The 15,461-nt window shown below is 37.3% G+C and overlaps 1 protein-coding gene across 3 annotated transcripts in view; it reads right to left on the reverse strand.

Moving 5' to 3' along the window:
- The window catches only part of SLC24A2 (solute carrier family 24 (sodium/potassium/calcium exchanger), member 2), a 120,246-nt gene that overhangs the window by 35,695 nt on the left and 69,090 nt on the right, over positions 1–15,461 (reverse strand). For 2 of the 3 annotated variants that reach the window (XM_014952603.1, XM_014952602.1), the window contains 2 exons: positions 7,763–7,813; positions 1,618–1,713 (listed from right to left, as the gene is read on the reverse strand). In XM_014952603.1, the coding sequence (XP_014808089.1) occupies positions 1,618–1,713; positions 7,763–7,813 (147 nt within the window). The remainder of the gene's footprint in view (positions 1–1,617; positions 1,714–7,762; positions 7,814–15,461) is intronic. The other variant, XM_014952604.1, reaches the window with a different exon arrangement.

Consider the following 15,461-nt stretch of genomic DNA (forward strand, 5'->3'; position numbering starts at 1 on the left):
ATAACTGAAACTGCTGCCATATATTCAGTCTGTGTACATCATAAAATACTGAAGGTGGACCAACATCTACCTTAAAAAAAAGAGAGACAAAAATTTTATCTTCCATTTGACTCATGCACATTTTGAATAAAATTCTTATGAGTGGTGAGCTTATATTTGAAGAAACCATTCTATTGGTACTCATATCCTAGAAAAATTTACCTTTGCAATATTCAGTGCTCTTTGTTGATGCTAAAGTCACCGAGCTTAATACTTCAGGTAAAAAGTGACATACAGCACTCTCCCCAGACATTAAAGAATGCAACATGCTGCATTTACAGGTGAGGGGGTATATTCAACAACATATTTAAAACACACTAACCCCTGCAAGAAGTAAAGTTACTTCCAAGATGTAATCATGCTCTTTCTTATGCAAAAATCTGGGAAAAGTACAAATGGATGGTCTAATAACATCCAATAACAGAGAATGATCTTTAAAACAGAATCCCGTAGTCCTTGTGCTAAACTTTTACAGGAATTAAAGGCATAAAATTGGGTCTTTGGTTTCTGATGTCAAATTTATTCAAATGTATTCTTACTTTGACTATCTTGTAATTCTCTGAGCAGTAATTATCTCTTTAAGTATGTACTAGATAAAAATGTCAATGGCCAAAAATCCCTTGGACAATATAAAGTTATGGGGAATAGCAATATGAAATGTCTAACTCGAGTTCAACATGCCTTATGGTATGCTCCTGTGCACAGAAGTAAATACAGCTGTCTAGTTACATTACTGCTATCCTGAGATTCTTCTAAATTAAAAATCTGAGATCACAGCCACAGCGGAGTGCCAGACTATCTGTAATTATTTCAGTGCATGTGTGTTGTCTCTTAACCCCACAGCCAGCATTATGGTTTATTAACAGCGTCCCATCCAACTGCTTGATTCTGGAAGCAAATAGTAGCTAAACATAGCACAAGGTCAGTAAAAATGTCAACTGACAAAATGATTCAGCTTTTATCAGACACATTTGCATCTGGTTTTCTAAAGCAGAGAGCATGCTGAGGTAAAGTAGAGAAAACAGGACATAGTACAGATTTTCTTTTAGTATAGGAGCTTCTCAACTAAAATACAAATTCTCACCCTTAATGGAAAGCCACAGTAAGCTAATTTTGCAGAATTAGCATAGATGGGCCTAAATGATGCTCAGCAAGTAGTAGACAGACAAGTCAAATCTTCAATACGAAGGTTGTTCCTTTTTGTGACAAGGGTGATACCACATCAAACATTCTCCTAGAGCAGCTCAATAAATTAATTTAATTTTCACATAGAAAAAGTGAGAAATTTTTGTCTCTCTATTTCTGTCACTTCAACACATATCCAAAGTCAGCATTGTTTTTTTCTTTTCAACCCTGTTGGGAGGCTTTCTAACTGCCTTAACTGACTTACTCTTCTTGCACTTAACTCCTGTCCTGTTTGTAAGTTTCATACTCTTTTGTATAAGCAATCAGCATGTTTTTACTAAGAAACCATAAATGAAGTAGAAGGAGAAACTAATCCCTAAGGATTTTCAAGCAAAATAAAACAGTGAAAACGGCCCTCAGTAGAAGGTAATAAATCTGTACTGCTGCACTCACCATGATTAGCAGCTCCATTCTGCCTTTCACTGTCTTCCACCTGGCACTTCTTTTTGGCGATCTTATGCAGAATTGAGGCCCTTTCCTTGAACCTTCCTAAAAAAAAGTATTGTCATTATAAATATATAGCCATTTAGAGATGCAAAGTTTCTTTGCCATAGCTGTGGCTCCATAAATCAGTGCTGATAATCCATTTCCATCCCTCCTCAAACAGCAAACGTGTTACTAAACACTATCTGATGTCCTCATATATACTTTTTTTTTTCTTTTTAGTGGAAATAAAAGTGTGGGGTTTTTTCTATTCTGAGAACCCAGCAACAAATTGAACAAGAAATAAAAACCAAATCAGAAGCAGCCAGCAAAGTTCCACATACACAAGTTCTGGTGTAGGATTTCAGCCTAAACAGAAGATGAATACAGATGAATAAAGATATTATAAACAAACACAAACAGTTTCAGACTTCAGTTAGTAGTAAAGTAACACAGAATTTCAGATGAACTCAAAAATTGCATCATGGTGACTGTGATCAACCATGTCACCTTACACTCAACTATGTGCCTGTGTCTTCTACAGATACTTCAGAAGAGAAAAAAGAAATCTCCCAAATACATGATTTCCATACCAGTTTCTTGAAGGTAAATTTTTCTTGTCAACCTGCCGGGTGTTTTTTGTCTCCTATGAAGTTAACCTTGCAGCTCATTGCCTGGACAGTCTCCAGGGCAATTCACTTCTGTCGCTTTTTATTGATCACTGAGTCCAAATGACACATTCAAACTAAGCAATGCCAAAGATGGCAAATATTAAGTGAAATTAATTAACTCCTTCCTCTACACTGGTTAATCTTTCTCTTTGGACAGCTTATGACAGTCTATGTTGTGTAGAAAGATTATATATCTGCCTTTCTTTATTGTTATCCTCATTGCTATTGCTCCTTCAGTATTTTTTTATCTCTTTTTAAAGAAAACTGGTGACTACAGTACAGTACACTTCTAATGAAGAACACTATTACTATACAGGTCCCGTGACTGTTTTAATTCTTCATCTTCATTTAAAAAAAATAATCCATTGGAAACTGTCAGTGTCCCTGCAGCAAAAACAGTGCAGGCTTAAGATCAAAAGATATTTCAATGGAATCACATAATTAATTAACAGAGGCAAGTAACAGCAAGAAGTAATGAATGAATTCAGGTAGTTGGATAGCAGTCACTGTTTCCAACCTAAAATAAAAGACACACAAGAATACATCATTAATCAAAAAAGAAATCTTCTTTTCCCTTCTCAGAAATGGAAGCTTCAAACCCCTGTACCAACAGTTTTGTATGTATGTGAAGAAGCATATGCACAGTCCTCAGCAGCTAGCAGCTACCCTTTGCTGGGAAGTGGAGTTAATTTGTCAACACAAATCACTTGGAAAGTAATAAAAATACCACAAAGATTTAATAAGCAGTACTGTCCTTTCAGCAGCCTCTATCTTTTCACAAAACATCATGCTTCAAAAAAATAATTAGCCATTCACAATATATTGCAAAGGTTATCTTTTTTGGTACATAGAATCTAGAATAAAACTGCCTGCAGAAGAGTACCTAAGTGTGGAACACAACCATAAGCAGTAAGCCATCTCATCATTTCAATGCACATCGTTAGTGGCAGAGATTTGAGTTAGAAGGCGAAGAACAAACAGAGAATAAAAGAAAGAAAGAGAGACAGAGAGAAAGGGAATTGCTTGGGATATCATATAAGAGAAAGAAAAAAAACACAGGAGAAAGTGCAAATCATATTTCCAAATATTTTAAGCTGAAATGCTAAGAATCAAGTCTGTTCCTAACTTCTTTTGAAACACCAGGGGCATTTAGAAAGTGCTTATCTAGAAGTATGTGTAGATACTGAAAAAAGCCTGCATAATTTTCATACATGCTAAAGCATGTCTTTGGGCTTCAGACTCCATCTTGGTTTCATACGTTTGAGAATTTGGCTTGTGATGCCTCAAATACACAAATGCATTTTTTTGCAAGTGATGCAAATGATGCAACTGAGACATTTTCTGAGAAATATCTGTGGAACCATCCATATCTCCCCCTACTCCAGGATGGTGTAGGACCTTCTAATTTAGGTCCAATTTAAAAAGTTTAATTAAAGTGAAGTAGAATTCTACAAGGACACTCTAGTCTTTTGTTTGAGATTATTTAAAATTGTTTAGGGTTTTTAACAGAGGAACTTGAGCAATTATTGAACTGAAAAGATGATGTCTCCACAGAGATTCACGCTGTCTTAGATTAGCTTAGATGAAGTTGTCTTCAATTTTTTTTCACATTTCCAAAAGCCTCCTCCCATCTTTAGGAAGAATTTCTTACACTGACTTTTAACATTGTAAGTTACATTGCTTCATTCAGGAGATTGTTCCACTGTTTTAAGTCACTGTCATGGAAACTAACCTCAGCATTTGAAATGGAAAGTATATTTTCGGTTACTTTTATTTCTAAGTACATACATGGTTCAGCTGACATTGTTTTACATCATTTCCTTCCATTTGATTCAGTCAGTGTAGACAACAAACAGTGTGAGGAAATGATTAAAAGACATAATAGCAACTCTCAAAAGCATGAAACTGAGGAAAGCAGTAGTACTAGCCTGCACAAAGACAGTGAGATGTAAAAAGACAGCAGAGCTATGCCTCCTCCCTCCCTTTTCCTCCTTCAAACCAAATCTAAACTTGCTCAGAGAAGGGGAATCACAGAGCCACCAGGAAAAAGGACCAGATAAGGATATTTCGAAGTAATTCAAATTTACAGAAAGCCCCAAAGGCTTCATCTTAGACACAGATCTTCTCTCATGCCCTTTTTCTCATCTTTAGGTCGGGTTACTAAAACAATCCACAGGAATTTTATGTTACCATTCTTATTTCTAGGAGAAGGTAGGACCTTATGTTTCCTTTTAACAGCTCTGTGTACTATGGGTTTGACTACCCAAGAGTAATTTTCAGACCATCTGGCACCATGAGAGCATAGGTGAATGAAAACACTTGATTCCACAGACCCACAATAGGATAGATTGTTATAGAAAATTCTTAATTAATCTAGATTCACTGAACTCAGATTTTGCAGCTTATTTTAGTTTACAAAGGATGGTGTAGAAGAAACAGGAGATCAAGGGCAGGTGATTAAGAAAGAAAGTAGCTTAAATCTGAACTGGTTTTAATTGAACATATGCAAACAAATCAGTATTGTATAATATAGATATGACTTGATTTGCCTGAGTATCTCCAGCTGGCATCAGTTGGCAGAGATTTTCCTTCTGATGTAGGATATATTAAAAAGACCATCCTTTGACTACAATCTGAATTGCAGACTACAGATTCCTTGGGTCAGAAAAGACTTTGATATGATAGGAAAATAGTTTATCTTCAGAAATTCACTTGTTTAGAAGATTCAAGACTCCACCATTTCTCTAGTTTTTGGTCTCTGATCTAATGCAAATTATTACATCTAAGCAGTAATAGCCAAACTTTCATGAATCTGAAGATGTCAACTCTCCGGCTGTTGAGCAATCTGAACTGTACCTGAACTATACTGAGTCCTGCTCGTGGCCAGTTGTGGAACAAAACTAGTGGGTCACAGCTGACCAATTCCAGAAATCCACCTCACGTGCTTTCTGTTTTAACTTTAAAATCCCACAGAAGCATCAAATGAAAATACATGCAGTTTTGTCATGTTGTAGGCTGTTGGTGGAGGTTACTTGACAGCACAAGATTACTGTGAGGTTCTCTTCCCATCTGGTAGGGTGTATTTTCTCTTCCAGTTGGGCCTGATTAATCTGCAATTAATTTGAATTCACTTTCAGAGCAAATAGGAGCAAACAAAACAATGGAGATCAGTTTCTAAGACCAGTACCACATTGGCCCTCTGGCCATTAGCCTATATCTGATTGTGTGTTGCGACCTAAGCATTACTTTTTGACTCTGATTGCTGTCATGCAGCACCAAGAGTATGTGTGCCCCTGCTCCACTGCAGGACTGGGAGATTTGCTGCCTTTTCCACTCAGGGTTTGAGGGCCTGGAGATACGGATGTACTATATTAGAAAATAATCCCTGAATTTGTAACTGGGTTTATGTATTCCTGTGACAAAATTTCTGTACAAAATGTATAAAAAGCTCAGTCAAAAAAAGAAGAGAAAGAAGAAAATGGATAATGCAATAAGTGTGGTGCCAAGTGAAAATCCAAACAGAAAGTTCAAAATATAACACACTTTGATCTAAATACAACTTTTGGGATACACTATTCATTATGTGTTTAGTGAAAGACATGTGAAAATGATGATGACAGCTGTAATTGAGAAGGTAAACCGTATCATAGACTCCTGTCAGTGTTAATACTCCTGGAGACAAGGAGCTTCCTTTCTTATTGTTGCTACTGGATTTTTGCTGTTGCTACAGTATAGCCCTGGATTATTTATTCATGAGGAGTGTTTTCTGAGATGACATTGAATATTAACAGCATTACTTCAGCACAGGCACAGTATTAATATATACATATATTGTATATATCACACTTCCATGGGTATATTTCCACAAATAGCTACATTTAACTATCAATAGAATATGATTATCAGAAGGCTACTAACGTAGTGACTATTTTTGAAGTGGTAGGCCTTAATACTTCAGCATACAAAAGAAAAACCTTAATGTAGCCAACACTAGGCTACAATGAGAAATGACCTTTGCATCTTGATTGTCCTGAAGGCTGGGATGAGACACACCGCAACAGTTTTCGCTCTGATAGCTGTATCTGCATGGCCTGGGTTAACGACTCATTTCAGGTGCTTCGGAGGTGCATTTAAACAACACAGACAGCACTGTTTGCCTGGCAAAATCTCTTTTCAGACATCTTTTCTTATATCGGTGCCACCCCTGTGTTTCAGGTAGTGAGTCTGGAGGGTGGTGTGGCAAAACTGTCCTGTCCCATGAGCTCACGCTGGCTACAGAAGAAACCAGCATCTTCCATCATCAGGTACAAAGGCAGAAGGAACCCTCCTGTATAGCCAGCCCCACAATAGTACCATTATATTTCAGTATCAACAGCAGATACAGAAAATGGGAAATAGTCAGAAGTTATGGCTTTTCCCCCTCACCCCCCCCACCTCCTGTGCCCCAGAGAAATGACCGTAAGTCATACAATGAAGGTTTTCTTAAAACCTTCATAACCTCAAGGTTGATCTAAATTAGAAAACAACTGTGTTTTGAAAACAGACAATTAAGCTATTTGTCTTATATTCCCAGTATCAAAAATAAGTAGGAATAGGCTGATAATTGTTCTACAGGCCTCAAGTTTATCTCCATTTTCAAACACGCCACTAATTACTAAACCAAACATCAATGAAACCATCTGTCTGGCATTATAATCAGAGCACTGGACAAGAGGCCTTGATCCTACAGACAATCAGGTCTCAGTTCAGAGAAACTTCGAAATTATAGAAATGCTGACCGCACTAGGACTGAAATCACACACTGGAAATTTAGCACACAGTTAACTGCTTTCTGCAACACTTTTGAATCAGCAGAAAAATTTCCCGAGATTTCATTGAGCCCTGATTTGGGCTCTAATTACTTCCTTCTTGTACTGCTAGAATCAGGATTTTAAATTGCATAATTTTCTCATTGCAATTAAGCACACACTTAGCACTCCAGGAATAGTCCTGCCTAGTTTCTAAAGTTTATTCATTAGCTTTGAATAATACAGTAAACTGAAGTCACTTACTAATTGTTCTCGAATGGAGTGATTTGAACACCCATAAGTTAATTCATCTTCTTGAATGCATTGTAAAACATGGTATAAAATAAGGATGTACAGTCTATGTTATACTGTGCCATATAATTTATAAGTGTAGTTCTGCATGTATGTTCTTTAATAAAATCATTCCATTGTATTTTCATATTTGAAATAGCAAAACTGAAATGCTGAAAACAAAAACCTTAAAAAAGAGCCATAACTGATCACGCCGTCAATATAGACATGCAAAAAAGGAGTTACTCAAAAATGGAGAAACGGAAAATAGGACTAAGAAAAATGAAGGAAAAAGTAAACACATAAAAGGCGCTTATAAAGGGCTTCAAAAAAAGCTGATACAAACAATTCTAAAATATTTCTTACCTTCTTCAGTCATTGTGTCATAATATTTTAGGTTTCCATATGATCCAAGCTCTACAACATCACAGTAAAAGACACAAAGATAAGGAACCAGCAGACATTTGCACGTGCTTCATAAACTCAAACAGTGATTACGCAAAAATTCTGCAGGACAGTGAAAAACGGATTACAGAAATGGCAGTGCCTTCCCCCTCCTGATATTTTAAAAGTCACTGGCTTTAGATAAGTAACTTGCTAAAGTGAGATGTAGGAGTAAGCACTGAAACCTAAAATTCAGCCTTTTCAAGGCGATTGCCAGTTCAGTGCCTCTACATTTGGGAAAACACAACAAACCTTGACAATAGCTAGTTGACAGGAGCTTTGGAAACTAAAGTCTTTTAACATTGCCCAGGTCAGACATTCAAATACTTACACATACAAATTAAACAAAAAATCTCAAAGCATGTAATCTAAGAAACTGTTCATAATGCTGTCCCACAAGCATCATTTTGATACCAGTGCTGATGTTGTCTTGCTTTAGAGCGGTTATTTAATTTAACCACTCTCTCGTCACTTGTGAAATCAGAAAAAAAGTGTTTACTACTTCATCAGCTGTACGAAACATAAATTAATTAAATAATTAAATAGAGCTGAATATATTGCATTACTATATTCAAGCAGGGCAGAGAAAGGAATGGAATACAAAGATCTCCAGATCTTTAGGGCTACTATTATTCTTCTGTGTGATACAATCTTGCATGAAATCACCTTTTTTTCCTCCCAGTGTTGCTTTACACTTCATTTCTTGAGGTAATTTTTTCTTAAAGTTTAGCAGAGATGTAAATATATATAAAAATATATAATATGCAAAAATACAATATAAAATTTAATTTAAATATAAACAAATATTTTATATATAAATACAATGATTAATATAGACAGAGAAAAATTAAGCACAAAGAGGATTTTTTAAATAATTTCTCTCAGGAATTTGTGGATGTTTCCACTCATTATTTTTATGTGAAGTTTTACAAATGAGCATCTGAGCATCCAACCTTTGATCAAGTATAATCATTAAAAAGTGGATACTTAGCAGTTTGGTAGTGGTGGGTTTTTTGGAAAGACTCTCTCTTAATGTTTATGAAACAGCTTAAGCAATTAAATGTACAAATACTCTCCAATTATTTTGGTTTTAGCTGATGTACCTCATGATTTTTCAACATTTTTCCACACAGGTGAACTTCAATAGAGGTCTGGCTATTAGTTTTTAATTTAATTGTAAAATTCTGCAATGATATTCAAATCTGATGCTTTCAAAGATTTTTTTTTTAATTCTATTTAAAGATACTCGAATCTGCCAAATGAACATTTTTTACATAATTTACAGAGGCAGAGAAAGCTTTATACCCTGTAACTACAAAATACAGGATATTACCAGTCTTAAATTTTAAAAATAATTATGATTGGATTGTAATTATTTTTTCATAGACATACTTTATCAAAACCAGTTACAAATACTGACATACTCTTGCTCATACAATGCAGTGTCTTACTTGAACATAAGTACGCCCAGCAGAATATGACTTTAAGTCTCTGTTAAAGGAAAGACATCATTTAAAGACAGAATTTAATAAATTGTTTTATAATGATCCACAATGCATATACTGTTTTGTAAAAATGTTCATAGTGTTGCAACGTAATCTTTGTATCGGCTTTTACATAAAAGAAGCTATTGTACTACCATCTTGATTTTAGTTGTAAAGATCCAATTCCTCTCCTGGGAAGAGCTCCCAATAACTTTAATATGGACTTCCCTGCAATACAGCATTTGGGACTACATGTGCTGTTTAACTGAGGGTCAGTATCTCCAGACTCTACAGCCAGGACCTTTGCTTAAACTTATTCTCACCAATCTCTGCCCTGCTGTGCCTGGGGTCCACTTCGCTAGAATCTGGGGTGAGGCATCTACTGGAGGATGAGGACAGTAGTGGAAAACAGATGCCAAGAGGACTCCAAGAGTAATCAGAGAAATGAAGTACATGCAGGAGATGACATTGACAGAGAGGGGCTGTATAAACTCATGGACAAAAAAAAGTACGAATAGGGGTTGCAGAAGGACAAAGCTGAGGAGAAGAAGAAGGTTGTACTATTGCAACAAACTTAAAAATTAACAGAATGATAGTATAAGGCCTCTGACTTAGTGGATGAAGCAGAACAGTTTTCAGAGGAAGCCAAAAACAATGGTGAATTATGCCAAATCTCCAGAAGAAATAGAAGCAGCAGCAGAAAGGCAGGGCACTTGACATACTGGCAATCCAGTTTAGATCTGAAGTGAGAGGCACAAGACAAACAGGAAAGAAAAAAGGAGACTCTGACTTTACAGACACCAAAGAGAAAAGAAACAAGGAGATGCATGAGAGTGCGCGATGCTCATGACAATAATGTTCTGGGTAGTTCAGCAATTCAACACGCCGAGGATTAAACTAGGTTAATTCTTCCAGTTAGCAAAATTATTTCCAGGAAAGCTCTAATCTTGCTAGTCAGATTACGTTCCTGAAAGCTTTTATAGTCCTGTACCCAGAGCAGAACATTTTATACAATCAACAGCCCACTGACTGCAATGCACAATGATGATGCCAGAAAACGTCAGCTGCACATATTCACATGAATTATTTTGTGGATTTCAAGATTACTTAGGTCAGTGGTGCTCAGCGACATGAAAGGTCAGCCTCTATACAGTCTGCCTTAAATATATTGCACTGGCTTCTGCTTTAAAATTTGAACTAAGTCTGCTCTTTGGTAGTTATTTTTGAATTGTCCTGTTGCAATAACATTCTGTTCAATATACTCTAAGTAAACCAAACTGAATTGAAGTACTTTTCAAAAAAAATAAGTTATTGGAAAAAGTTCTCGGATTTTAAAATGAACTGATTTTAAATGGAACTGGAAACCTGAAATACTGTGAGAAAGGGTACTTGAAAAAATACCCTATAACCCATCATTTTTAAAATTTGATAATTCTCGTTTCATGAACGTGCTATGCAGTTCCCACAGGGAGGTCATAGCAGACAGACTGGCTGACAGCCAGTACCTGCATCCCTGCTGGTCGCATGAAACAAAGAGGATGCAAGGATGCGGCTTAACAGCTGATCCTCGACAGTGACAGAATCATTGAATTAATTTGTTCCCTTCTGCATATTTTTACACCAGAAGAGAACAGAGGGTTCCTGGTAATCCTGTCTGACATTCTTGAAGTATTACAACAACATTTGCCTTATTACCTACTGTTCTCTACTATGTATGTAGGTGCCACACCATATCAAAGTAAACAGAAAGAATAACAGTTTTAGTCAACAGTGCTAGATTACTTGTAATTTCAATTACATTTGGGACAGCCAGCAAGGGCAAGTCCTGCCTGACCATCCTAGTGTCCTTCTATGATGGAATGACTACATCAGTGGACAAGGGAAGAGCTATGGATGTCACCTATCTGGCCTTTTGTAAGGCCTTTGACACTGCCCCCCACAACATCCTTCTCTCTAAATTGGAGAAATACAGAATTGATGGATGGACTGTGCAGTGGATGAGGAACTGTTTGGATGGTCACATCCAGAGGGTAGTGGTCAATGGCTCAATGTCTAGATGGAGATTGGTGACAAGTGGTGTCCTGCAGGGGTCCATACTGGGACCAGTACTATTTAACAACCTCATCAATGACAGACAATGGAATTGAGTGCACCCTCAGCAAGTTTTCATATGACACCAAGTTGAGTGGTGCAGTCAGCAAGCCTGAGGGGTGGGATGCCATCCAGAGGGACCTGGACAAACTTGAGAAATGGGCCCATGTGAACCTTAAGGTTCAACAAGGCCAAGTCCAAGGTCCTGCACATGGGTCAAGGGATGCCTGGTTTCAGTAAAGATAAAGGGATTGAGAGCAGCTCTACTGAAAGGACTTGGAGGTGTTGGTGGACGAAAAGCTGGACATGAGCTGACAATGTGCACTCTCAGCCCAGAAACCCAACTGTATCTTGGGCTGCATCAAAAGAAGCACAGTCAGCTGGTTGAGGGAGGTGATTCTGCCCTTCTATTCCACTCTTGTGGGAGTGGAGTACAACACAGGAGTACAGTGGAGCACCAGAGTACTGTGTCCAGCTCTGGGGCCCTCAGTCAGCCCAGAAACCCAACTGTATCTTGGGCTGCATCAAAAGAAGCACAGTCAGCTGGTTGAGGGAGGTGATTCTGCCCTTCTATTCCACTCTTGTGGGAGTGGAGTACAACACAGGAGTACAGTGGAGCACCAGAGTACTGTGTCCAGCTCTGGGGCCCTCAGCACAGGAAAGATATGGACCTGCTGGAGCAGGTCCAGAAGAGGGCCACAAAAACGATCAGAGAGATGTAACACATCTCCTATGTAGAAAGGCTGAGAGAGTTAGGGTGGTTCAGCTTGGAGAAGAGAAGCCTCTAGAGAGACCTTATTGGGGCCTTTCAATACTTAGAGGAGGCTTCTAAGAAAGATAGGAACAAGGTTTTTAGTAGGATCTGTCACAATAGGACAAGGGATAATGATTTTAAACTAAAAGAGGGTAGATTTAAACTAGATATAGGGCAGAAAGTTTTTATGGTGAGGGTGGCAAAACAGTGTAATAGGTTGCCCAGGCAGGTGGTAGATGCCCCATCCATCAGAGAGATGTAACACATCTCCTATGTAGAAAGGCTGAGAGAGTTAGGGTGGTTCAGCTTGGAGAAGAGAAGCCTCTAGAGAGACCTTATTGGGGCCTTTCAATACTTAGAGGAGGCTTCTAAGAAAGATAGGAACAAGGTTTTTAGTAGGATCTGTCACAATAGGACAAGGGATAATGATTTTAAACTAAAAGAGGGTAGATTTAACCTAGATATAGGGCAGAAAGTTTTTATGGTGAGGGTGGCAAAACAGTGTAATAGGTTGCCCAGGCAGGTGGTAGATGCCCCATCCCAGGAAACACTCAAGGTCAGGTTGGATGGGGCTCTCAGCAACCTGATCTAATTGAAGATGTCCCTGCTCATTGCAGGGTGGTTGGACTACATGACCTTTAAAAGGTGCCTTCCAACCCAAACTAGTCCATGATTCTACGTATCTAAGTACTCAGTTTATTATCAGTGTTCACTCACTAAGGGTTGTAGATATGATCCATGGTGAAATAGTAATTTCTGCCTTTTAAGTGTAGTGCCCCACAGAAGAAGTCTGCCATAGAAGGAAAGCACAGACAGTACTTCTCTTTGCTCTCCTGCTATGAAGATCGCAGATACAGACTGTGGTTGTCCCTAGTTATGTCTGAAGTGAGACTGTCTCAAAGTTCCTCTAAACACGAATAAGATATACATCTATTTTACAGATAGCAACTTGCATTGCTAAAGGTGTGTATGCCTTCATGAAAAATGTGAACTCCCAAAACAAAGCAATGTGTTGTGGGTTTTTTCGAAAAGCATAACATTTTCCGTTTGCATAAAAAATATATTTGTATGAAAATTCATGTCACACTTCTCCAAGGTATTTAAACAGCTTCAAAGTTGACATATCTTTTATTCAAAACAAAACTGCTATAAAGAAATCCCTGAAGGCAATCCCTGAATTTTTAGTGCAATTCCACAGCTGCATTTACTTGACCTTCCTTGTGTTTGACTTCTACAGTTATGAAGGTGTCAAGGCATAATACTTTATCAGTATCAGTGGGAGCTTGGCTTAAAAGAATTTGTGAGGCATTCTGGAACAAGCAGATGGAAAGCATGTATTTTTCCTGAGTTTTCATACCCATAAATTCAACCTACCAAAAGGTTGAATATGTAAGACATAAGGGAAAAGTGAAAAGAGAGAGTAAGGGCTCAAAATGCATAATGAAATTAAGAATGGGCATGCAGGCAAGAACTGCAACTTAAAAGCAAACAATTAATTATTAAAAAGATTGTAAACTTGAAGCTTAACAACATATTAGACACAGAAGAGAATTTTTGTGCAAGTGGTTGCACACATAATTCTGAAAGTCAGCAAGTTCCTGACAGTCAAAGACATTAATTTAGTAATCCACTCTTCTTCTTTACATCTTTCTGATAAGACCTCTCATTTGCACTTCCTGTTGCCAGCATGCTTAACAGGATCTCCTTTTTTTTTTTTTTTTTTTCACCTTTTAAAAAAAGGCTGAGGAGTTAGGCCAAAGGACTTAGCAGAATTCATACTATAACATCAAGGAGGACTAGGTTGGCTTTCCCTACTCTTTATGGTCATTTCTTCTTGCTGTCATGTTCTTGAGAAAATTCAATTAGATAATCAAGACTCATCCATAAATAAAAAAAAAGGGGGCCACTTCAAACGGCTTGCTAGACAAATTGTAGATTTACACCTTTTAAAAAAAGGCTGAGGAGTTAGGCCAAAGGACTTAGCAGAATTCATACTATAACATCAAGGAGGACTAGGTTGGCTTTCCCTACTCTTTATGGTCATTTCTTCTTGCTGTCATGTTCTTGAGAAAATTCAATTAGATAATCAAGACTCATCCATAAATAAAAAAAAAGGGGGCCACTTCAAACGGCTTGCTAGACAAATTGTAGTGGTTATTACATCTAAACTGGAATCAAAGATTGATCTAGTTTCATCAATGGTGTTAGATTAGGAACAAAGAACTCTCAGTGCTAGAAACTTGTGAAAGAGCTAGTGGAGATTAACATTACAGGTGCAAAAAATGAGCATCCTAACCACTAGCAGATCTTTAATAAAAGATAATGGCTTTGTACATAGATTATTTGAGGCAAAACACAAAAAATCCCAGCAACTCAAGGATATCAGGCGTGAATTTTAACAAGGAAGAATTCTTTGGAAATAATTTTCTTTCAGTAAATCTCGTCTTAATTTTGACTCCCACCACTTATGACTCCATAAAATACTTAACTTTCTTATAGAATACTTATATCCCATCAGGGACAGACTGGGCCTGCTGTGGGAGTTTGTATGTATTAGCACTGCAGAATGCAGAGGAGAGAAAACAAATGTTGTTTTAAAAAGCAAAGTACTTTCTCCTACTGTATCCAGATAATCCAAACGAGGCAAGTTATAATTAAACGTCGTACCCTACATTTTGACATTATTTTGTTATTAGGAGTTTATTGCAATTTTACCAAATTGGAGTGTGAATAGAAATATATTTAAAAAATTATACAATCATATCAGTAGAGTTCTGGGCAGTTCAAGGTAGTCACAGCACCCAAAAGCAAGATCTTCCTATTACCTTGCACTTACTGCAAGATTTTAAATGAACACTGAAAACTCACTGTTCATACTGCCCATACTGTCTAGCAAGTCCTCTTGTGGTGACAAAAAGAAATTTGTCAGAGGATCCACAGGGTTTTAATTGATAAAATTAAAAAGTAAATATTTCTAAGGAGATGATCAATGGCATGCTATTAACACACATACACAAAAGAGAAGAAAGTAATTTAAATGACCCTGCTTTTGATATTTTTAGGTGATTTTTAAATTTTGTTTTAATATAAGAAAAGCATGAAGTTGCTTGTTCCTGAGGGCTTTCCTACCTTTTCCATCTTCTTTCACTCATAAGTTATCATTGTGCCATTTAGAACATAGCAACACCAAAAGACAGCCGATATGTAACAGAATGGACTCTGCCTGGATCAAACACAATTCCTGCTGACTTGGAAGAGAGTATTTACCTTTGAGGAATTTTCAAATATTCGC

This window comes from Calidris pugnax, unplaced genomic scaffold (genome assembly GCF_001431845.1).
Source record: "Calidris pugnax isolate Ruff unplaced genomic scaffold, ASM143184v1 scaffold208, whole genome shotgun sequence".
Taxonomy (NCBI): Eukaryota; Metazoa; Chordata; class Aves; order Charadriiformes; family Scolopacidae; genus Calidris; species Calidris pugnax.